At 38.5% G+C, this 25730-nt stretch overlaps 1 protein-coding gene across 1 annotated transcript in view; it reads right to left on the bottom strand.

The window, feature by feature from the left end:
* EMB2763 (ribonuclease II family protein) overlaps positions 1–25730 on the bottom strand; it is a 39958-nt gene that overhangs the window by 2925 nt on the left and 11303 nt on the right. Inside the window, exons 9-17 of the mRNA XM_010272214.3 lie at positions 21517–21757; positions 21155–21311; positions 20938–21006; positions 19892–20017; positions 19754–19806; positions 9419–9525; positions 8860–8914; positions 8431–8530; positions 3304–3415 (exon numbers count right to left, since the gene is read on the bottom strand). Of these exons, the coding sequence (XP_010270516.1) occupies positions 3304–3415; positions 8431–8530; positions 8860–8914; positions 9419–9525; positions 19754–19806; positions 19892–20017; positions 20938–21006; positions 21155–21311; positions 21517–21757 (1020 nt within the window). The remainder of the gene's footprint in view (positions 1–3303; positions 3416–8430; positions 8531–8859; positions 8915–9418; positions 9526–19753; positions 19807–19891; positions 20018–20937; positions 21007–21154; positions 21312–21516; positions 21758–25730) is intronic.

Below are 25730 nucleotides of genomic sequence, written 5' to 3'. Positions count from 1 at the left end.
ATAGCCCAATAATGGGAAATTTGCATTCGAAATGGTTTCATCTTTTTCCAAGTCCTGAAAAATCCTAGATTCCATATCTTCCCATGTCCAACCATTATACATAATACAAGGCTTTTTTTGGAGAAAGGAATTATTTCCTTGGAAATTGATATTCAAAATGGCTTCATCTTCTTTTTTTTTCAAGTTCTGAACAATCCTGGATTCCAGATATTCCTATGTGCAACTATAAAGCATAACACAAGATTAATCCTAAGAGCAGCATATTATGAAAAAGCATGTTGTAGTCCAATATTTCTGGTGTAGAAAAACATCCAGTTCTTTTAGTTCTCCTCCAAAGTTCAGATAGAAAATTCTAGTGAGAAAAATACTTCACATTAGAGAGAACCCAAATCCCCAATAATGAAATAATGAAGATGTTGCTCATTTTTTTTTTTTTGATCAATAACACTTTCATTAATTCACCAGTAGAAAATTTACAAGTGGAAGACAAACACACTTATCTTCCAAGAGTCACAAAGAACTTCAAGAAATGAAAAAAGAAAATACAAAGATACAAAGACACTAACGTTACAGCTTAGCCCAAAACAAAGAATCCCTTTCTGCCCCTTGTTTTGCTAAACCGTCAGCTAGGGAATTAGCTGATCTTTTAATCCAACATGACTTAACTTCCATCTCCCACACCAGCCATTTGAATTTCCTCTTCTCATTATTATACTTCCATAAATCATTTTGATCTTTAGTCAGCCACCCTATCACCACCTCTGAATCCCCTTCAATTATAAGTTTCTTAATGTTCAATTCCTTAGCTTTCCGAGCTCCTTCCATAACTGCACATATCTCAGCTCTAAGGGAGTCACCCACTCCAATTGGGGCTGAGAACATAGCAGAGATGACCCCATTTTCATCTCTAAAAACACCCCCGATCCCCGATTGTCCCGGGTTTCCCCTACTGCATCCATCAAAGTTTAATTTCAAGAATCCACTAGGTGGGGGGGGTCCAAGCCACACTCATTACTGACTTGGTCTGCATGCAATTTGCAATTTCACCTCACTTCCTCAACATGTCATCCACAGTGTAATCTGTGAATATTTCCAAAGATTTCAGCCACTGTACCGCCCTAAAATGTATGATAGCCCTCAGATCTATTGTTCCTCTCTGAGTTTCTGAGAATATCCTGGAGTTTCTTTCTTCCCACAGTGTCCAACATACTACAGCCCTTAGTCCTCTCCACATTGTCCTTCCCCTTTTTACCCGCCACCTGAAAAAGGAAGGTGAGAAAAGGCCCTGCATGTCTAATGGGGGATTCTAGCTGCATCCAAATAAGGAGAAAGTCCAATCCCACAAAGACCTCGCGAAGTGGCAAGACACCATTAGGTGAAAACCAGTCTCCCCATCTGCTTTACACAGAACACACCACTGAGGTGACAAGCAAGTATTGGGTCTCTTCTTTTGGAGTAGATCACTAGTGACAAGCAAGATGTTGCTCATCAATTTTGGAAGGAAAGAAATCAGAGAATCAGAGAAATTTTCAGAACGGGAGCTGCTCAGTGGAAGAATAAAAGAATTAATTAAGAAAATAGTGGGCTCCATCCATTCATGGATGGATGCAACAGATCTGTTTACTAATATAGAACACCATAGATACTTTGATCCTGCCCTGTTGTTTTTGTAATGTGGGTAGGGCAAGTGCAGAATGAACATAATTTTTTAGGTGGCTTGACATCAATAAGCCCAGCAATACTACATAATAAGTGGAGATAACATAGTTCTCAAGGCAACATGGGCATGCTTTGTCGCCTAGGTGTCACATAGGCAATGGATATTTAAAAAAACCATGAATCCTAGTGTAATTTCCTAGGTTCAATGGCAACCACAACCATCTTTCACTAGTATTCAAAGGCTCAAGACAGCACATCAACGTGTGTGTTGAACTGTTGATTGAACCCTAACAAAGAAAATAATTAAAAAAGAACTAGTATTTTTAACTCACAAACTGAACAACTTAGATTAATAATGTCTGTTTTATCATTATAATATCAAAAATTCAGAATATTAGAGTATATAATAGAAAGGTGATAAAGCTAAGGCAACCCTCCATGGGTGCCTTGTCACCTAATCATTGCCTTGACAACTATGTATAATCAAACACATCATGCAAAGATCCAATAGATGACAAAATGTTGTCAAAATCTTACGATTTACGATCAATTCACAAGTTGAATCATGAATCCCAAGGGTTTCGATTTGAATCTTATGTCTGAATCCTTTTCTGTAAAAACCTTACAATTTTTGTTTGAATCCTATGATTTGATTCATAAATCTTACGATTTTTATGATTCACTACAATTCAAATAAATTCAATTAAGAATTAGTTCTTTACTTTGATTTTTTTGTTTATGTTTAGTGTTACCATGGGAGACATTTTTAAAGCCTTACTAGAAAATGATTCATTTACATTATTCAAGACTAGAAATTGAGTTTATTTTCTATCATATGTAAGTTGAAGGGCCACTGTATGTAGATTTGTTTGGTTTCCAAGTCAAACTTGATTATATCTTAGGCTTCTATTGTGCAAGTGGTAAATTCTATTGTTTCAAGTACATATATGGTAGATATAGATTAAAAATAGGGTAAGCTAACTTTCCTATATACAATTATCCTTTTAATATATCTATATTTAATTTGTTGACAATTTGTAAAAAATAGAAATAATCTTATGATTTACGATATGATTCACAATTCGATTCGATGCAACTTTCTCTACGATTTATGATATGATTACAATTTTCAAAACATTGGTCATAGATAGTAGATTGAGATGGTAAACAAAAAAAAGGGGTTGAAGAGGCTCTTTAATCCTTGTTAGTGCAACAGTAAGAAGAGTTGAAAACAAAAGGCTTCTAAAAGAGCACAGGACTACCAAAGATGACAGAAGGCATGGATCATGGTAGAATATTAGGTAAAGAAATAACATAAAGAATTAAGGACATAACCCTTGGTAGAAACAATTGGTGGAACAAGATTGATGCAGCCAACCCCAAATGGTTGGAATAAGACCATGTTGCCTTGAGTACCATATTGCTGTAGTTCTCAGTGTTTGGTCATGAATCTGTCTATTTCTTTCTTGAATGTGGCAAGCACCATAATGCTTCACGTTTAACTCTAAATTTACCAGCATGGCACTTGATAGCCATAAATGCAAAATTCCTTTCAAAATAAAGATATAATGCCAAGGCGAAAGAGCCCTTCCAGATGACCCTCTTCTACATTTAGCAGAATGGCAAATAAAATCAGTAACACACCTGAGCAGTGAACACAGAGGAAAGTGTTTCAAGATTTTCTCTGCAACTGAAACATTAGCAGCAAGCATGAACTCCTCAACCATTTGGTTTGCTTCTCGAATTTGATACATTCCTACAGAAAGAGGTACACCTTCAGAGAACAAATCAATGCAGTATTAAAGTTAATAAAGAAATTAGTAGCTCTTCTCCCACTAGGTTATAGTTGGTTTTTCTAATGGAATATTCCACCAGGTTAATTCTTTTTTTAATGCAAATTTTGGAGTACACTTTTTCACTTCTACAATTTTATAGCTCCCCTATTTAAAGTTGTCATATATGAAATCCCCCTCCTTATTCCTTTTCCTTTTTATTCCCAACATGCATAGTCTAGAGTTTATTCTTGTCATCAGGCTCGTTGTTAAAAAATAAAACTCACTTGTGATCTGAATAATCAATGTAACATGTAAATTTAGGCATTTCACTTGCCAAAAGCGGGTAAGCCTTAATAAGAAAACAAGCATGCCTTTCCTAATAAATGAATATATACATAGACACACACACATCAAATATAGTACCTATTCTTTTCATGTTCCACTGGGCCTTTTTATTGCACTAACAAGGGTCATCCTACATTGATCCAAGTGGAACTTAACATTTAGACAAATAAAATTAATTTTATCTTTTAATGCTTTTAGTTTCTCAAAAGTACTGTGAAACGTTCAAAAGGTTCAAGCTTCTGAGTAATGTAAAGAATAGCCTCAATTATGCCTTGTTCATGTTGTTTTTTTCGATAAATAACTTGAATTTTATTAATAAACTTTGTCATATCTTTAAAAGCATCCCATAGAGAGGCATGAGCTGCTACCTCTCATACAAAAAAAAAAAAAAAAGAAAACACATTACAAGTGTGCCCTGAATAAAATAGACCTATTCACCCCTTGCTTAGCCAAAGCATCCACCATCCCATTTGCTGATCTCCTCACCCATTGAATCCAAAAAATCCATATTCCTGGTTAGCCAAGTAAATTTTTTCATTTCATTCCAGTAGCACCAGATTATAGACTCTGGATTCTTTAGCCATTATACCACCACTTTCAATCACCACATTTGTCAAGTTTAGCTCACTAACTATCTGCACCCCTTGAATTGCAGCAAGCAGTTCCGCTTTGAGGGAGTCACCCATACCCGCAGGGCCAGAAAAAAAGTGCTATACGCATTGTTTTGAAAACCGGACCAAACCGAACCATTTGACCCGGGAATCAGTCATGTTTTCGGGTCCAGTTTTGGATTGAACTGCTTTTTTGAAGAAAAACGTTGAATTGGTCTGAAAACCGCTGACCCAAACAGTCAAACCGCTAAACCGTTCGAACCGGGCAGCAGTTTGTGCGTGTGTGTGTGTGTGAGAGAGAGAGAAAGAGAGATTAGAGAGAAAGAAGCAAGATCTGAAATCAGATCTCAGATCAAAGAAAGAGAGTTATTGTTGTTGTCGCCATCACCATCATCGTCACCGGTGAATGTTGCCGCCGCCATCATCATTGCCGGTTAACGTTGTTGCATCCTCCTCCTCCTCCTGCTTCTTCTTCTTCTTCTTCTAACATTGTTACCACCATCATCATTACCAGTGAATGCCGTTGCCTTTTCCTCCTCCTCCCTTTCTTTCCTTTTTTTTCCTTTCTTTCTTGTTTTCTCAGCCAACAGCCTCCTATCTCTCTTTTCTCATAAAAGAAGAGGTATGTATATATGTGTCTACCCTAATATTCTAATCTAAGGGTTGAATCACTTGAAACATTCGACCTGGACGGTTGAACCGCTGACCGGAAACCAGTGATCAAAGCGGTTCCTTTTCCAGGCCGGTTTTTAAAACCTTGGCTATAAGTTTACCTTCTCCATCTCTCAAAACTCCTCCTATTCCAAAAGGGCCTGGATTACCTCGGCTGTTCCCACTAAAGTTCAGTTCAATAAAACCTTCAATTGGTGGTACCCAGACAACCTCCACTCTGTCCTTTCTCTTAGAGCTTTTAGCAACTGCTTCTCAATTCCTCCAAATATCATCAAAGGAAAATTGGGAAAACAACCACAAAGTCTTGATCTAGTGGATCACCCTAACCATCACACAAATCTTGATTTCTTCCTTGCTTCTCTCCTTCTCTGAGAATATTGTTGCATTCCTCTCTTCCTAGATGGTCCAAATCAAGGCTGCTTTAACACATCTCCAAATTATCCTCTCTCTCTTCTTCGATCAAACAAACAAGGAGGGATCAAATAACAAATTAACCTCCGTTGCTAAAGCCCACCTGCATCCAAACAAAGAAAAAAACCAAAGCCAAATATCTGCAACAAAAGGGCAGGAAATCAGTAAATGAAGACAACTCTCATTACTAGATTTGCATAAGACACACCAATTAGGGAAAGGACGGAAATTAGGTCTTCTCTTTTGTAGCAAGTTCATAGTATTTATCTTCATGTGAATTACTTCCCAACAAAAGGCTCTTTACTCTGGGTGGGATGGGTCTACACCAAAACTCTTTAAAGGGAAAGGAAGAAGTTGAGGAGTCACAAAAGGTCTTGGAGAAAGAAGCTCAAGAAACACTGTCTAAAGGGGGAGTAATTTCTCTACTTCAATATCAAGATGGACAGGGATATGCAGCAATTTCAAATATTAATTTGATGGAATGACAAGTTATCATCTTCAAGACATACTAAGAAACTGGAAATCGGTGGCTCAATCATCATCTTCAAGAAGACTACCTTTGGCAATCTAGTGGGAGAATGTAGTGGCTGGTCTTATCAAATGAGCTTTGATGGGTGCAGTTTGGGCAATCCAGGAGAATATGGTATGGGGCATTTTTCAGAAAGGAGGAGGGCTATAGCACTTTCTTCTGGACCTTCTGACAATGGAGATTCAACTAGAGAAGAACTGTTGGCAGCTCTAGGAGTAAGAAGGGCCAAGTATATGGACCTCAGGCAAATCATAGTTGAAGGAGACTCGAGTGGTGACAGGGTGGATTAAAAAAGAAGGTCCATGGAAATATGGACATTCAATAAGGGAAGAAAACAAATTTTGAGTGTTCTTGGTGTGAAACAGAAAATTTCCAACACACAACAATAGGCTTTAGCTACAAGTATTGACAAGCAAATACAGAAGAGAAAATAGAAGAGGAAATAAGAATTAGTTCTACTATAGTTGCTGCTATGGCAGAAACTGAAGAAAAGAAGAATTCTTTATTCAATTGAATGGAATAGATTGTTTTCTACAAGACCTGTTGACACCTTTTATAGACCCAAAGTAGAAACTTCCAACTCCTCTTTGGACTTTAAGACTCAAACTTCTGACTCCTATGGACTCTAACTCCTACATGTAATTGAAACTTCAAACAAAAAGTAGAAACCTCTTTTTCAAACTAGGACATTATAACTAATCTCTAATTCAACTAAACATAAGAAACTAAGAATTCTTAAAAAAAAAATAGAAAGCCACCTTTTACCATAAATAGTAATGACGAGGATTACTATAAATTCTGGTCACCTTGTTGACTAGGACTTTGACCATGATTTGTATAACCCAAAAAATCAGCCAACTTAAGGTCTTTAGTTGGGGTACTACCACATGTTCGATTGGGCTGAAATTTTATAGTATTGGAGTACTATAAGTGTACTTAAACGCCATCAAATTTCAGTTAATTCAAACAAGGTCTGACTGGTTCATCAAAAAATCATCAAAAACAAGGTTTGACTGGCCCAACAGTCACTTCTTTTTTGGTTGATGTCTTGATGATGCATTCTGCAGGTCTACCATGTAAATGCTTTAGTAGATTTGAGACTTGCTTAAAATATTCTTATAAGCACTTGCATATGCCGCCACAGTGGTTTGGATAACAAGATCAGCAAATGCTTTAGTAGATTTGTAAGCTAAACAAGGACAGCAAGGAATCATCTATTTTGGGGATTTCTTCCTTGGGGGGTTGTAAACTTTGTATTGAGACCATTCTTGTGTTGGTTAATTGTGGATAACTACCACAAAGGGTAGAACTTTGGAACCCATGTAACAAATTTATATGATTTAATAATGTAAACATGTTATTTTTCAAAAAAAAAAGCAGGATTCATTCAGTGTGGTTGGAAGATGTATGGGTAATCTCAATAAGATGAAAAAATGAGAAGACGATTACTCATCATAAAGAAAAAGGGTCAAAACTGCACTACTGAGTTAGAGTGCTATAAACAGAAAGCTCTGTAAGAACATGGGGAAGGACAAAGAAGGCATGGGTTTGAGATCACATGGGATGATCTAAAACATACAATCTAACTGCATATCAGTGTTTAAAATGGAGAGCCTAAGCTCACAGATGTGTTTCACCTAGCTTTTTGCTATATTTTAATAAATTAACATTGAATGTGAAGTTGAATAGATAATTTACTATTTTCCAGGTTGTACCTATGACATTTAGAGTTTAAATAGTTAGTGCTTCAGTATATGGTCTTGAATGTACAAGGCTTCAGCCTTCATGTTAATAGCACAATGCACCAAGTTAATTGAGTAAAAAGGTTTTCTGAGATATTTTATTTCTTTTTTTATGAATAGATATTTTATTTCTTTCAGATATTAGATATAAGCTTTCTTTTGATTTTATTTCTGAAGTGAAGCCTCACTACATTTAGGTGCACACCTTGTCATCTGTCTTGCACCTCAGGTTCTATGAACCCACAATGGGAGAATAAGATTTGTGTGGCAAACCCCATATAGTTGGCATTGGGCCTAGCTGAGTTGAGATAATCATAGTGTACATTTGTCATTACATCTAACTATAACCAGATCATGATTACACCCATCCCATACACTGATATGAAGATGAAATCATGGCCTATCACATTTAATTCATGTTGCCGGTGAAAGTATCATAATCATCTTCAAGCATCTAAGCCTTGTCCCAACTACACGGGATTGGCTACATGAATCCTGTTTTGTTTTCCATTATGTTCAGCTACATGAATCCTGTATCCAACTACAAATTTCTAGATTTAAAACAAGAATATAATAGTTGATCATTTAGGTACAACAGGAAGAACCAATTGTCCCCTCCCCCCCCAAAAAAAAGTGTGCATCCTTTATCATTTAGTAACCAAAACATATAAATACTTGCTGCATACCAATATCAAGAGGATCATGAGTTTCAGTATCAATTTGAAATTTCACTTCTGCAGAAGCAAGAGTTAAAGCTCCTCTTTCAATTCGTCTGAGCCTCATAATCTGTAGAAATGGAAAACCAGACCATAAAAATGGGAATTATGAACCTTTTGTCACTTTATCCAGATTTAGCTATTGTTATGGCCCAATGCATAAGGAAATCCTTTGTGCATTTAGCCTGGAGGTAGGAGTGAGATAGGCTTGAGTTTGGCCCTTCTGGATTAGCTTATTTGGGTGTACCAGTCAGCCCCACATTCTTCTGCATTGGGGAGGTATTGTTATCTCACTCATTATCTCTTGATATTTTTTTAATAAATCTCTTTTGGTCATGTTATCATTTATCAATCAAAAACAAGTAAATAACGCTTAATGCACAAACACAGTGTGCATACCTTTGCTAAAGCATTCATATTCCGCAGATCAGTGGTTAATGGATCCATCAGGCGACTGCAAATACCATGCAAATGAAAAGAATTCCTCCATAAATTTGCAAATTAGGAGGCTTAAAAGAAAAGAGGGCAATATGATGACTGCCATATAATACACATGAAACAGGAAATCAAGTGGTACTTTAGCCAAACAGTATATCAAAAAATCAGTAACCCGACCGCCAAAAAATAGAAATTTAGATATTTCAAGTTTTTAACAGATTATCAAAACACCAACAGACCACCACATATTCTTTAATTAGAAGTGAAAAGTTAAAAAATTCAGAATCAATGATAATTTTTCAGTTCCCTTGCAATCTTGTACACATTGGATAATTTTCTTGAAACAGTGCAATTTAGGAAGTGCTTGGCAATGAACGACCACCAGAAGCATCGGATAAATACATATGATGCCATTCCCAAAAAGAAACATGTTATTTCGTGAATATAAACAGACATGTATGTATTTTTAAATTACCAACAAAAATACAAAAAACATGAAAGAAATGGTAAATAAAACAACCTATCGTCCATCCTGGCTTGAGCTTCAACATATGACAATGCTGCACAGGATTTAATGGCACTTTTTGTGTATCTTGTGGAAATAATCTCTGCCTGAGGTGTCATTTCCTGCAATTGAGAGAAAAAAAAATTGAAGACCCATAAGATTGTTATATTAACCATCATAAATAGGCAAGATGGATGACCACCGTTAAGTTTATTAAATATTAAATAAGCAAAACACCTATGAGGGGGGCAAATAAAAGCAATAGCCCTCAAGAAAAGCAAAATACGAGGGAGATCACCAATAAAACTATAGAGAAGACTACACAGGGCCTTAAAAGGCGTGGGAGGTGTACGCCTAGAGGCGCGCCAAGCGAGGTGCCCCCAAGACGCCCTGGAGCGTATGCCAAAGGTGCTAACACCTCTGAGGCGTACGCCTCAAGTGCAAGAAGCATATGCCTCATACGCTTTTTTCATGAGGCGTGCTAGAGGCATATGCCTCATGCACACTGAAGGGATGAGAGATCCATCCTATGGACGCCCAAAAGATTGCGGAATAAGGGGCGAATTTCAAAAATTTTTCTCTCCCTTCAACTGGGAATCGTATTCCCTATTTAGAAAATCATATTTTCAAGGATCAATCTTGAACCATAAACTGAACCAGATCTGAATCAAAAGGAGTGGGAGAGGATTATACCTGATACGGAGAAATACTATCTCCCAATGGAGGTGTTCACGCCCAAGGAAGGATCCAAAGACTGCTCCCACTGAAGATGGCGCAGTGCAGGGTGGAGCGGAATCAGCAACGTTCTTCAAAAGAACTTGACCCTTCGTAAGGGTCAACTGGACGACTTGAGTACAACTCCAACCAATCTTTTCCCTAAAAGATTGAAATCAAGATCCAATCTTGATTGCTCCCAAGAACTGGAGATCGAACTGAAGGAATGGCAAAAGCAGGAAGGTGGCGGCAGGAGAGAATTCGCAGTATATAGAAATCTCTCAATCTCTCTTTCTTTAAAGAGAAGTATGCTGTTGATCTTGTTGTTTTTTGAGGCTGCCGCCCCCTTCCCCTTTTATAATCTTAAAGGGATCAGCTCCTAATCAGATTAGGAACTGCTAATCCAAATCATATTTGGGTTAGAAGTCCCTTAGTGATAAGAGATAACCCTTATCTTATCTGCAGATAAGATCAGCTGTCTCCTAATCTAATTAGGAGGTTTCCAGATCTAAATCCCATTTAGATCTTGGACTCTCTGAGTGGATAGGGTCTAAGCCCAATCCTTTTAGCTGACCCACTTCAGAATTCGCCCCCTTTAAATGACTGATCAAATCAGCCCAGTTCGAAATGGGCTTAAGGCCCATTTAAGGTCATGTACTCAAAAGGCTTCCAAATTGCTGCCTAGTTGGGCTTCCTTGTATGGCGTGGGACCCAAGCATTGATCTACACATCAGCCACATGGGTTCAGCCCAGCCTTTGTTACAAGGCCTGGCCGAATGCACTGCTGAAGGCAGTGTACCCCCTGAAACCCATCAAATGAGCTCTATGGGCCCAACACTTACACTAAGTGGTCCCTGGGCCAAGCCACCTTGTAACACCCAAGGACTGTGGGCAGATGCAAGATTAGCCCATCAGGTATTATCCTCAATGGTCTTACACTTAACCTCTCAGCCCATAATGATCATACACTGCCCGACAAGAGAGGACCTCTCCCTCGGCTGCAAGGAACAGTGTTGCACTCTCCACTCATATGGATCCCGGGAATTAAAACCTTCTTGCAAACAATTTAGAAACCATACATATATACTTTTATATCTTATATAAAATATATTTTGCAAAACAAATCTCAACGGTTGAAATCGGCTGCCGGCAATCTTGGTTTCCATCAGTGAGAGTGCATCCCCGATCATTACCTTTGTCCGACAAAGGGGCTGATCCTGTCACTATGATCACCCACTCAGATGAATTCTCGGACTGTCCCAACATACCCAGGTTTTGACCCCCGCTAAGGATCTCACTGATTGGTACATCAAAGACAGCCCAATCCGACACCTAGTGTAGTATCATAATCGAGTCTAGGGGTCGGGTGTAACTTTCCAGTTTTGCCCATCAATCTCCAAGGTCCAGGGCAATACTGGAAATCTGGTCCAGTTCAAAGATTCAATTAATCCTACACTGTATGTGCCTAGGGTCTCACCCTGGCAGCTGAGACAAGCCACCCCAACCGACTTGGTGGCACTACAGTGTCAGCCTTGTCAGGATAGGTCTCCCCAGACCGACCCACTGGCTGTGAACATTCTAAACTAACACGAGTCTCATTAAGTGTCCAGTTTAAGGGTATTACACAGAAACATACCAAGGGAACATGAATCAAATATGTATCTTTATTCATTTACAATAAACTTATAGAGTACATCATTCTGATTGAAGCTAAGGGCATACAAAACTGTCTAACACACACCCCATGTAAAAATATAGAAAAAACAAAGAAAAAAGAACAAAAAAGGAAAGGAAAGGAAAGGAAAGAAAGGGAAGGGAAAGAAAAAGAAAGAAAAAGAAAGGAAAGAGAAGGAAAGGAAAGAAAAGATAAGGGGAAAGAAAGTGGGTTGGGGACTAACCCCCGGACCCCTCCTTTTAACTAGTGATATGCACCTTTATTCTTCTTAATATAAAAGATTTGTATTTAAAATAAAGAAAAACGAGATCCTCCTTCCTCCTCATCCCCCCTCCTCTTAAGTAGACTTGTGCCTCTTTGTGTTCAGGAGGCTTACGCCTCTTACGTTCTGAACTATGTCTCACGCCTCTTGGTAGTGGAACGCCTCGCGTCACACCTCCGCGTTTTAAAACATTGGTCATTTCTTGTTACCACTATGTCATCTACATACACTATATGACTATAAGAATCGTGATTTAGGGCTTTAGGCTCAGTTTGGAAAGAGTACAAATACAAATATGTAGAGTACAAAACCTTGTACTATATTATTTTCTATGTATTTGTACTGTACATATTTGTATTTGTACTCTTTCCAAACTGAGCCTTAGTGACCAATTCTCTTCAAAATAAGGGTGTGATCCGCACTGCTTTGGATGTATCCAAAACTCTTCATAGCTTTATATTGCCTTCCAAACCACTCTCTAGGAAACTGTTTTAAAACGTATAGATCTCTCTTTAACTTGCACTTCTTTCCCATTATATCATAACTAGGGGGTCCATCAAAACTTCTTGTAAATCTCTATTTAGAAATGCATTTCTTACATCAAGGTAATATTGCTCCCATAAGTAGTTTGTTGCTAATGATATTAGTATTCTTATAGTGTTTATCTTGACAACAGGAGCAAAAGTCTCTTTACAATCTATGACTTCTTTCGGTGTAAACCTCCTGGCCACCAATCTAGCTTTGTACCTCTCAATAGAGCTATCTGTTTTGTGCTTTATGGTATACACCCATTTACATCGTAGAGAACTCTTTCCCTTTAGTAGGTCAACTAGCTCCCATATCTAGGCCTTTAATAGAGTTTTCATTTCTTCATCCACAACTTCTCTCCAATTAGGATCAGCTATATTCTGACGACAAATAGAAGAAGCAAAAGCAAAAGATCTATAGGTAGGAGCCAGATAAGAATAAGATATACTAGGCCAAGGATGAATAGTTCTAGAATGAACAGGTTTACAAATATACAAGAATGAACAGGCTTACAAATAGCAATTGGAACATCCAAGTTAGAGCAGGGAACCAAGGAATTAGAACTAGTGTTTTAAAAGGCACGGGAGGCATACACCTAGAGGTGTGCCTCCAAGCAAGACACCCCTAAAATGCCTAGAGGTGTATGCCAAAAGCATTGATACCTCTGAGGCGTATGCCTAATACGCTTCTTTCATGAGGCATACGTCTCATGTGCCTCACACACACCTCATACAAAAAGACAAAAAAATAGAGAGAGAGAGAGAGAGAGAAAAAAGAAAGGAAAGGAAAGGAAGGCAAGTAAAGGAAAGGAAAGGAAAAGAAAGAAAGAAAGAGAAGAAAAAAAAAAGATGAAAGAAAGAAAAGAAAAGGGAAGGGAAAGAAAGAGAATAAAAGAGAAGGGGAAAGAAAGTTTAGGTCGGGGGCTCCGCCCACGGATCACCTTGGCTAGGGGGCTCTCACTCACTTTACTCACTCACCTCCACTTCGACAAGACCCCCCACCCTTCAGCTAATATTATGTATCTTCATTCTTCTTAATTTTAAGGATTTTTATTTTTTTGATAAATGAATTTTAAGGATTTTTATTAAAAATAAAGAATAATGAGATGCTCCTTCCCCCCTCTTCCCACCTCATCCCCCTCTTAAGGAGCCTTTTGCCTCCTTGTGTTCGGGAGGCTTACGCCTCTTACGTTCTAAACTACACCTCACGCCTCCAGATCGTGGAACACCTCACATCATGCCTCCCTGCTTTAAAACACTCATTAAAACTGTATGTTCTAAGTACTTGGAGCAAACTAGGGATCTAGAGCAAACTGAAGGGTGTATAATTGATCCTAGTCATCCATTCAAGTGCCCTTCTACTTTCTTTAATAAACTTGTAGTTCTTTACCATCTGTAGCAAGAGCAAGAGGATCACAAGAACTAGAAGGATCAAAGGAAGAACGTGAAAAATCTAGATGAACAAAGGAATTCTCTTCAATCCCAATAATTTCTCCCCGAGGAGAATTTTGAGGAGGCTCAAAATAACACTAGGACCAAGGTTCAAAATTTCGTAACGTGTCGGACCGTATCGGCCGATACATATCATTCTGGTATAAGTCCGACACACAGAACGCATAGAAATCATCTGTAGCATTCCTTTTTGTATGTATCGGCCTGTATCGGACCCTGTATTGGACTGTTTCGGGTCTATATCGGGTGATACGGTTCCGAAACCGATACAACCTGATACAAATCCCCTTCTCTCTCATTAATTTCATTAAATTACATTTAGGGCCGAATTACCTCTCATTAATTTTATATTTACTCTTATAGTTAAGTGCAATTTCTCTCTCATTAATTAGTTAATTACTCATGTAATTAATGCATAATTTTAAATTTGAATTTCAATTTTAGCGCCCAATTGGAATTCTTTTCTCATTAATTTCGTTATTTAATAACCCTCTTTCTCATTAAATTCGTTTTGTTAGTATAAAACTATAAACTTAGCAATAGCAAGATTCAAACCTTGGACATTAGGCTTCAACAACTAGAGATTCACCACTAATCCACGCCCATTTGCTTGTTATAGGTTTATGCATTTTTATTTTTAAATAAAGTTTCTCTTTTTCTTAGTGTATGCTTATCAATAAATGTTAGAATTAATTATTAAAAATTATGTATTAATAAATATAAAGATAAATTATATTGATTGTTTTAAAACCAATATATATCAATATACATTTTAGTTTTTTTTTTTTCACGTTTTAGTTATTCCATCATTTGTGAATAGTTACCAAGTGTCCCGATATCTTGAATTTTATATAGACAATTAAATTACAGTTTTTTTTTTTACTTTTAAATAACTTATTTACAATCATATAAAACTTGTAACTATCGTTATTAATATATTTTTAGGATTTATTTGAGTTCTTTAGCATATTTATGCGTATCTTGATTTTTCATCCGTATCTATACGTATCCAATGCGTATTCCGATACGTCTCTTAAAATTATCTTTTTGATACACCTTACGTTTCCGATACTTTAAACCTTGACTAGGACACAAAAAAAGGTGACATCTTTAGTGACAAACTTACTACCAGTTCAAGGATAAAAGTAAACTTTCTAGGTAGAGTAGACAAGGAAGACACCACGAATGGCTTTAGGTTACAATTTGGAGTATCTATAGTCCTTGTTACCAAGAACTCGTGTTGGTAAATAGACTTCTCGCAAAAAAAAATGCCAAATCCAATGTCCTAGTAAAGAGTTTGTCAAACTATTGGCCCCTGTAGGTATCTAGGTATCCCCCGAATGAGTGGTTTAGGTTGGATGGCAAAGTCCTAATTTCACTTCTCTAACTAGAAAACTGAACATCCAAAGCACCTCTTCCCCCAAATCCATCAATTTAATGACAACTTGACAGTCCCCCTCCACTTGTATGTTCCTCCATCCTTCCATGCCAATGTCCCCCAAACCTTGTATTAAAGCTAGAGGCTCTACCCTTAAATGGTTTCCATAACCAGCGGGTTCCCTATTGTCACTAATCAATCTCCCAGGTTACCAAGGCAACATCCACCAAAGGGTCGGGGATTCTCCTTTGAAAGACAAGTTCCCTTCCTTGTATGCTCTTTCAGACTTGAAAAATGAACCCATTTCTTCTTTCTTAGTCCCTTCAACTTCCACTTCGGGCTTTGGTTGGAACCTTGGCCCGTGTAGGGCAATTAGGGATACGGACTTGGATAGCCTGGTAGCTCTGCTAGCCTCCCTTGAGGGTGTCTTCCTAAACCCTGCTAAGGAAAACACCAGATTTTGGACCCTTTCTAGCTCTGGTACATTTTCTTGTGCTTCTTTCTTTGAAACTTTAACTCAGCCTCCTACCCCCCTGGGGTTGTCCTTTCTAGTTAAGGAAATTTGGAGCAGACCTATTCCTCCTCGGGTGGGGTTTTTTTGTTGGGAAATTTTCCTGGAAAGAATCAACACTTTAGACTTACTCCAAAGAAAGAGACCCAACTATTGTTTACTTCCTAATAGATGTGCTCTTTGTAAAGCTGATGGGGAATCTGGCTACCACCTCATGGTCTCTTGTAAGGTTGCTAAATCTGTTTGGGAGTGGGTTTTCTCCTGTTTTGGGTGTTCTTGGTATCCTCCGGAGACTGTCCATGGTTTGTTTTCCCCGTCTCTTTTCAGTTGGCCTAAGAAGCGAGGGAAGACTATGTGGAGGTGTATTAGGGCAGCGGTTTGTTGGTCTTTGTGAGAAGAAAGAAACTCACGCATATTTTCTGACAAGGAAAAAACTTTGGAAGACTTGTTAGACTGAATCCTTATAAGAGCAGTCCACTGGCTAAAATCTTTGGAGTCGTTTTCAAATTGTCCTATGGATGACTTGCTAAGAAACTGGAAAGAGATTGCTTCCACTGCAAGATGCAAGAGGACTCTTTGTCCGTTCTGGTCCCCTCCCCCCTCGGGCTTTATAAAGCTGAATTTTGATGGCAGTAGTATAAGGAATTCAGGGCCCTCTGGGATTGGAGAAGTCTTCAGGAATGAGGAAGGGATTGTTACTACTTTATTCTCTAGCCCTATTGGAGAAGGTGACTCTCTTAGGGCTGAGATCCTTGCAGCGCTTGAAGGAATTCGAAGAGCAAAAGATCTAAATATTAGCCGTTTGATTCTGGAAGGTGACTCGAAGGTGGTGGTTAATTGGTTGAAGACAGAGGACAGTGGTTTGTGGAACTTTAACAATGAGAAAAAACAGTTCTTATGGCTGGGTAGGACATAGAGATTCAGTACAACTGGGTGAAGAGGAGTGCCAACTCATTTGCGGATGGGTTGGCCAAGCAAGGAGTGACTAGGGAGGTTGTTTTCTGGGCTAGTTTTTAATTTTCTTTGCTTTCCCTGAGTTTTCTGTTTTTTGGGGAGCTAAGTTATTTTATCTCCCTCTGTATTCCTTTCCCTCTATTCTCTTAATTTAATGAAATTGATGTTATTGATCAAAAAAAAAAAAAGGCAAAATCCACCAAAGTTTAATTTTATCCATCCATCTTATGTTCTCCATGATACCTATCTTTGTCTTCTATTTGCATATAGCTACCATTTTCCATCCCCTAAAAAGATAATCCATAGAAATCCCTTTAACTTCACATGTCAATAACCAAATTTCCATTCTCACTTTGATGAGCTCAATTGACCTATAGATTTCTAATTTCTTATTTTCAAAAATTCTAGCACTACTCGCCCCAAATACTCCATGGAATGGCTACCCTAGTATGGTGCAATAATAGTTTTTTCCTTCTTGTGTAGCAAGGAAATGCATTGAAAACAGCTCTTAGCTCACCTGCAGTAGGTTTCTAAGAAGCCCCAGAAAGGAAAAGGAAGTGGTTCCATGCCCAAGATACAAAATTGCAAAGACAAGAATTCTTTCCCCACTTTTGAGGCATAACAGACATGAGGAGACAGGCACCAAGTCTACCTTCTCTATTGAAACCTCTCACAAGTGTTGATAATCTAAAATGCGACCTCCCAAGAAATAACTTAACCTTAGGAGGAGAGGGCAGTGATTTAAAAGGCAAACCTCAAGTGTGCCTAGGCGCACATGCGATGTGTATTTTAGGGTATGAACCTCGCCTAGGTCCTAGGCGTGGCCCTTTCAAAAGGTGCGCGCCTAGTACACCTAGGTGTGTGCATGATGCGCCTTGCACCTCAACCCAGGCGTGCACCTTTTGAAAATTTGATGCATTTTTGCCTTTTTTGAACCTAGCAGCTAGGCCAGGAGCTCCACCCCTAGACCCCCATGCCACACCCCTCAAGGCAAACCCAAACAAGTCCATTTTAGGGTCTTAAATTCTTAATTCTCATATAAAAAATAATGATTTTATAATTTTAATTGCTTTTTAAGAAGATATTTTATTATTATGAATGAATGAATGAACAACATTAGCAAATAGGGGGTTCTACTCCGCTCTGGTTCGCTTGCTCACCAAAGCCTCGAGAACCCCCTATTTGAAGATATTTTATTAGAATCAGGAATGTAATATGTTTTACATCACATTAGCTACTTGAAGTAATGCAATTGAGGAAAAATTCCAAATAACTCCTTGTGCTTTTAAAACACTGGGAGAGGGAAAATTCCAAATAACTCCTACAGGAAAAGGTTTGTGTTAAGGGATTGAAAGGTGGACAAAGAAGTTTCACAATGATACATACAGGGACCAAATTCATTTGTCAATGCCAAAAGGTTTGAAGCCTCCATAGATTCATTATCTCAATACTCTTCTTAATCCCAAATCTCATGCCACCCCTCCCATGGAAATCATCTAGGTGATGTAGGACTAACCCAATTCCAGGCCTTAGAGAATGTGGACTAGCCTTCTTGATAAAAAATTTATGATTGTTGATGAATAAAGTGACTTCTTGAAGGAATAAGAAAGGAAATAGAGAGATAAAGAAGAGATAATAATACCAGCAATCACTCAAGGGGTACCTAGAATCACTCTATGGTATGAGAATCACTGAGTATAATTAGCATAAGCTTAAGAAAAGAAACTTCATTGATCTTTGTGTAAAACGTCCATACATATTTATAGACTCTAAACTCATAATAACTCCAGGAGTCAAACTATTAGACTCATAAAAATCCTAGTAGGACTATTTATCAAAAAAAAAAAATCCTAGGACTCAAACTGAACTACCATTATCCCATTTCAATTCAAAGAAAACTCAATGACTTCAATCCTACTTATTCAATGACTTTGAAACCTTAAACATAAACAAACTATAAATAAAGTATACCCTATAAATGGACCCCCAAAGAAAATTGCAATATGACAATAATACCCCTGCTGTCCAATTCAGTCCAAACCCCAAGTACCATCATTATGCCATATCAGGACCTATTGTAACACCTTCTTTCTAGAATAAGTCTTTAAGGGTGCTGACTGATTCCTATCACTGGGGCAGTTCACAAATTGGTTTGTTTTCCTTATTTGACAAGGCAAAAATCCTAGGGAATAACAACCTTAAAGGTACATTTCACCACCATCTTCCAAAAATTTTCACCCCATTCCAAGGGCTCCTAATAGTAGCTCCCCTACATATTAACAATTACCAAATCCCCTAGTTCCCCAAGAATACAGCCTCCCATACCTAGACCACCTTCTTCTTTGGCTCTGCAAACTTTCCCTAATTTAATTAGATAATCTTTCTTTTTCTTTGTTTCCAGCTCCCAGAGAAAGTCCTTTTGTTATTTTCTCAATTTGCTTCACCTCTTTGATCAGGACCTAAAAAGAGAAAAAGAAATAGAAGGGAGATTAAAAAAAAGATTTGATGAGAGTGACCTCACCCCCATTGATATGTAAATCTTTTTTCAATGTTGCTAGTTGTTTAGAAAATGTCTCCACAACCTTATCCCAAAATAACCTCTCTAGAATTCCCCCTAGAGGTAAGCCCAAGTATTTGAGTGGCCAATCCTTGATGCCATATGCTTTCTATTCATCCCTGGAATATATGTGAAGTGCTTTCTCTATCGATAAGAAAAGCAAGAACCCTTTTACTTGAACAAATTATACATACATATGATTTACCAAAAAAACATTTATACATACATAATAATGCAGGTGTTGGCTACTGCTCAAAAAGAAAAACTACAACTACCACATCTAGTTTAGATAATCCTCAATTAAATAAAGAAACATATACCCAAATAACAGAAAAGGCTAGCCTCTCAACATCAGATCGAAGAGAACATATATCTGCAAGAAGAATGTTATATTACAAGGTTTGAAGCCAAAAAATAAAAAATTAAAAAAAGATCTTACCAAAGCAAAGAAAAAATACCTTCTGTTAGGGGTTTTGGTAGCATATCAATTCGACGCTCAACAAGATAAACAGATGTACCCCTCTGTGAAGCTTCATCATCAAGTGGGGTACCAGGGTGAACAAAATTCGTTACATCAGCAATATCTAATTACATTTTGTTAAATATTAACAATAGATATTCATGTGTAAACAATCAAGAATGTCAAAAGAATCTTGCACAAATGGTTGAATCCCATGGCAATGAAAGAGCTAGTCTTGCTACACATTTTTCTAGTGTCAACTTTGGTCAAAAGTTGCAAATAGAGGACTAGTAAACAAAGGTGGCATTTGGCAAGTCTTTCCGCCTGGGCTTCTAGGCTTCGACAAGCTCGAAAGATTGAAAATCAGTCTTTTTCCATTTGATAACCAAAAGCTGAAAAGATGAGAAGACATGTGTGCAGAAAGACGCAAAAAGACCGAAAACGCCGAATTCAAGAAGCTTCAAATGAAGCTTTCTGGTCTTTCTGCGTGATAGATCAATAGCCTCTAAACACATTTTTAAAAGCCCGGTAAACCGAGCAGCTTACCAAACAGTCTTTGTATTTAAAGATAAGACCCCAAAAGCTCAATATGTCTTTTGGCCATCTGAGCTATTAGAAGATCTTTCTAAAAAGACTTGCCAAACAGCACCAAAATTAAAGAGTATTGTACCTATAATGTAATTGCAGTAAATAAAGCAGCAATGTGCAGTGCATGGCTATAAAGCTATAATCAGTAGCCGCATAAGAGCTCCCAACTGGAATAAACACTAGAGAAATGCATATACATACATGCATAAGTATGTATACATGCACGCATGTATATGCATATATGTACATGCATGCATGTGCATAAACATAGTTATGGGTAAAACAAAACTATCTGCCTCTCCAAAACTATCAGCCGTTTTTCCAATAGTTGTAGTATTGACAAACTCTAACTTCACCAGAATATCAACCCAACTAAGGTTTTCATGGAAAATCTCAATCAGGTTCCATCAAAATGCCAATTTTAATGGAGATGAAAATCAATTGTTTGGAGGATACGAACTCCCACTTCAAAGTTTCCATTTGAAAGAGCTGTACAGTGCAATGCATCATCAATATCCTTGCATCCTAAACCAACCAGAGGCATCATGGTAACCATTATTAACTTATAGCATAGAAAAGCATTAAGAGTATACAAAATATACAAATATAGCAAGCAGGTCATATGCAAGAATAATATAAACAAATAGAATCAAAATATGTGTAGCACACTTACCTGGAGGATCAACACTAAAAACACGCAAATGTCGCAAATCCTGTCTGTTAGGATTTGCGAGATCTTCCGAGGATAATGACCATGGTAAGGGTGGCAAGCAAGCCAACACTTGAGCAGAAAATGGTCTAGAGTCTATGTCATTCTCAATTAAAACCACCTGAAGCATAAATAGAGATTAGTTGCAGTAAAAACTATCAAATTTCTAATGATTTATCAATCATCTTTTCTAGGGACAGGCTAGTTTAGGAAAGAAAACATATTCTAAATATGAATAGAAATGAATTCAATTTGAAAGCCCTCAAAAAGGTATTGACATTTGTTTATCAGGAAATGGTGAAGAAAATAAAACAATCAATACTTGCCTCGCTTTCAGTATCTCTGTCACCAATTTCCCCAATGGTCCTTACATAGTGACCAGAAGGATATCGCGATAAACAATCCCAAGAATCAACAGCCACAATGATTCTCTTGTCCAAAAGATTCCCAAGCTGTCGTGTTTGAATTCGAATCTTAGGAATTCTGCGATCTTTGGACACAAATAAAGCATGTGCAACACCACCATTAGCTGCAGGCATAGGCATTGGCTCCAAAGACCCACAATAACTGCATGAAATTATCTCAGTTTAAATAAGGAATGACAAACTCGGTTGCAGAATCAATCACTAGTAAGTAGTAAATCATATCAGCAGAAAGGTATACATTACATTCTAATACAAAATACAAAATAATCAAAGATTGTCAAGTCCAAAACATGGTAGAAATTAACATGGTTAGTGTTAAAGTGTGCCGAATAGGGGTAGTTTAGTCTTCTTATGTTTGTTAAGTAGCTTGCATATGTGGCAGTGTTATTAGAGTTACTCTGCCCCACACTTAAGTAAGGGCATTTTTGTCTTTATAAAGATTATTAGAGTCTAATATAATTAAGGGGGTCAACTGTATGGGTAACCCATCAGATTTCAACAGACCCTTCTTCTTCTTCTTCTCTTCTTCTTCTTCTTCTTCTCTTTCTGGTTCGGACTACTGTAGCACCAGTCGAAACATGGTATCAGAGCCATGCTCCTGACCTACTTCAGTTGGTAAAGCGCCTCAGCGGTGTTCGTGACTCTTCTCCTTCGTTTCTAGTCAGTCAATGGAGAGAACTGGTTCACCCTAGGTCAGAAACATCACAGCTCGTCTCTCTCTACTGCGCATAACCTTTTTCAGCAAGGAAAGTGACTTCAGCAGTGAATGGTTGGTTGATATTCTCAAAAGAAGGCTGGTTTTCTCTTCTTCTAGTATTACTGGTATTTCTGGGTAGAAACCCTACAAGAAGCTGTTAGTATTGATTGGAACCTAGAGAACTAGGTTCATTGTTGCCCTAGAAAGGGTTGTGTGTGCAGTAGCCGAATGGTATAGGGCTGCTGTAAGTGGCCAAGTGGTATAAGGTGGAATGCAGTGACCTTGCCGAGCTCTTTGTGGTTGTGTAATGCCCTCTTAAGTGTGTTAAACAAGTCTGAACTGGGTGTAGCAGTTTTGACTGTGTTATGGTGCTTGTGATGCACATTTTTTTATTGAGTGGTTGTAAGAGGGCCTATTTGTGATTAGTGAGTGGTAATTTGATGCTTATGTGAGTCGTGGGTGTGTGAAGTCAGCAGTAGTGTGAATAAGAACAAGTGTGTGCTCCCACTGTTGTGTTTAGGGGCTGCAGTAGGTGCTGAAGTATCAAACTGTGAACAACATCAAGCAGCTTGTAGCTGAGAAGTAAGGTTAGAGGCAACTGTGAAAGAGTACAATGGCACCAATAGGAGATGGGTACAATGATCAGAAACCTAGTGTGGTTATTTCCCCCGACTACCTAGGAGTACAAATGACCTCAATTAAGCTGAATGGGGAGAACTATGTTCCATGGGCTAAATCAGTGGAAGTTTTTCTCAAGGCAAAGAAGAAAGTAAAGCATGTAAGAGATGAGAAGCCACCGGTTGACTCTCCAGGATTTAATGATTGGGAACAAGAAGATGCTCAAATCATGACTTGGTTGTGGAATAGTATGGAGTCCAAAATTAGTGCCAACTTCATGTTCCTTGATACGGCTAAGGATATATGGGAGTATGCTAAGAAGCTATATTCTGGACAAGATAACACAATAAGGGTATATCAGCTTTATCAGGAGTACTTTGATTTACAACAAGGAACCAAAACACTAAAAGAGTACTATGCCTGCATGAAGAATATAAGGAATGAACTCAATGTCTATCATCTCCTCACTCCAGATATTAAAGTTCAGCAACAGCAAAGGGAACAACTAGATGTTACAAGAATTTTAGTGGGGCTGAAGTCGGAATATGAACCAGTTAGAGCCCAAATACTAGGGGGCTCTACTCTTCCTACACTTGAGGAAGTATTCTCAAGGCTTCGTAGAATTTCTTTGGGACAGACTGAGAACCCCACAAAGTCTAATAGATCAGCACTTGTGACAACTAGAGGAGGTGGACATAGTACAAGAGGGGGTGGTCATGCTCCCAGAGGAGGCCGTGGCAATTCCATGATTGGTCGGGGTGGCCGTGACTCAGGGGGAGGCCGTGGCAGAGGGAAAAATAACTCTACAAGGAAGTGTACTCATTGTGGTAGGAAAAGACACACAGTGAATTTCTGTTATAACCTACATGGCCCTCCCTCTAAATGGGCTAATCATGTTGTAGCAGGCGAGGTTGATATCAGTGACAGTAAACTGGCAGGCCGAACTCCTCCCACATTTACATCTACTTCTGGGAGGGAGATGGTGAGTGTACCGCGTGATGAGTATGAACGGTTCCTTCAAACTACTTCACAGCATACCACTGCCACACTTGCCCAATCAGATATTGCTTGCATGTCATCTAAAACTCCTTCCTGGATTATTGACTCTAGAGCCTCAAATCATATGACCGGGACTCCAGGTGTGTTCTCTTCTCTTTCTGAAACCTCCACATCACAAACTGTCACACTTGCCAATGGGTCCTCATCTCCCATCTGTGGTGTTGGTAATGTTGACATGGTTTCTGTCCCCTTATCATCTGTTTTATATGTACCTAAGTTTCCATTCAATCTTATGTCTGTTAGTAAAATAACCAAGGCTCTTAACTGTTTTGTTACCTTCTTTCCTCCCACTTGTGTTTTTTAGGATCTCAAGACAGGGAAGAAGATTGGTGGGGGGCATGAAGCTGGTGGATTGTATTACCTTGACGGTGGTGGATCTTCAATTGCACTTCAGACTTCCCTTACTCCTCTACCATGGCATTGCTTCATTCCAAAACTCTTCACCACTTCGCTGAACTTCCCAAACCAAGCACGTGGAGATTGCTTCAACCCATAAATTGCCTTCTTCAGTTTGCACACCTTACCAACCTCCCCCTGAGCAACAAACCCAGGTGGTTGCTCCATATATACCTCTTCCAGAACCAAATGTTAAGTTGAGCAGTGATACAGGAGAAGTATTTGAAGATCCTTGAAGGTATAGACGACTAGTGGGAAAGCTGAACTATCTGAGTATCACGAGACCCGACATCTCCTTTGCAGTCAGTGTAGTGAGCCAATTCATGCAGAACCCTTGTATACCTCACTGGGATGCAATCCTTAGAATTGTGAGGTATCTGAAAGGAGCTCCAGGCCGTGGGCTATTGTATAAACCAGGGGGAAAACTTGAAGTAGTTGGGTATACAGATGCAGACTGGGCAGGCTCAGTGAATGATAGAAGATCTACTACAGGCTATTGCACATTTCTTGGCAGAAATCTTGTGACATGGAAGAGTAAAAAGCAAACGGTTGTGGCCAGAAGCAGTGCTGAAGCCGAATATAGGGCCATGGCCCACACCACCTGTGAATTAGTGTGGTTGAGGAATCTCCTACAAGAAATTGGGTTTCACATGGATAAACCTATGAGATTGTACTGTGACAACCAAGTTGCACTCCATATCTCTTCCAATCCTGTCTTTCATGAGAGAACAAAGCACATAGAGGTTGATTGCCACTTTGTGAGAAAGAAGGTTCTTGTTGGAGAGATAAATACAGAACATGTGGGCTCGAATGACCAGTGGGCAGATTTGTTTACAAAAGCTCTAAGCTCAGGGAAAGTGAACTATCTATGCAACAAGCTGGGATTATATGACATATATTCTCCAGCTTGAGGGGGAGTGTTAAAGTGTGCCGAATAGGGGTAGTTTAATCTTCTTATGTTTGTTAAGTAGCTTGCTTATGTGGCAGTGTTATTAAAGTTACTCTGCCCCACACTTAAGTAAGGGCATTTTTGTCTTTGTAAAGATTATTAGAGTCTAATATAGATTAAGGGGGTCGACTGTATGGGTAACCCATCAGATTTCAACAGACCCTTCTTCTTCTTCTCTTCTTCTTCTTCTTCTTCTTCTTCTTCTTCTCTTTCTGGTTCGGACTACTGTAGCACCAGTCGAAACAGTTAGGAAGCATATATAACACATACAGGCACTCACACAAGCCAACACAATTTAGAAAAACATCAGTTGGTCTGCTTGGTTCACGGTCAGGATCAGAATCAGAAACCCCAGGAATCAGAACCGGACACCTATTCCCGATGCATGTTTGGTTC

Source organism: Nelumbo nucifera, chromosome 6 (assembly GCF_055504915.1).
Source record: "Nelumbo nucifera cultivar China Antique chromosome 6, China Antique-T2T, whole genome shotgun sequence".
NCBI lineage: Eukaryota > Viridiplantae > Streptophyta > Magnoliopsida > Proteales > Nelumbonaceae > Nelumbo > Nelumbo nucifera.
This window is presented reverse-complemented; position numbering and strand designations above follow the sequence as displayed.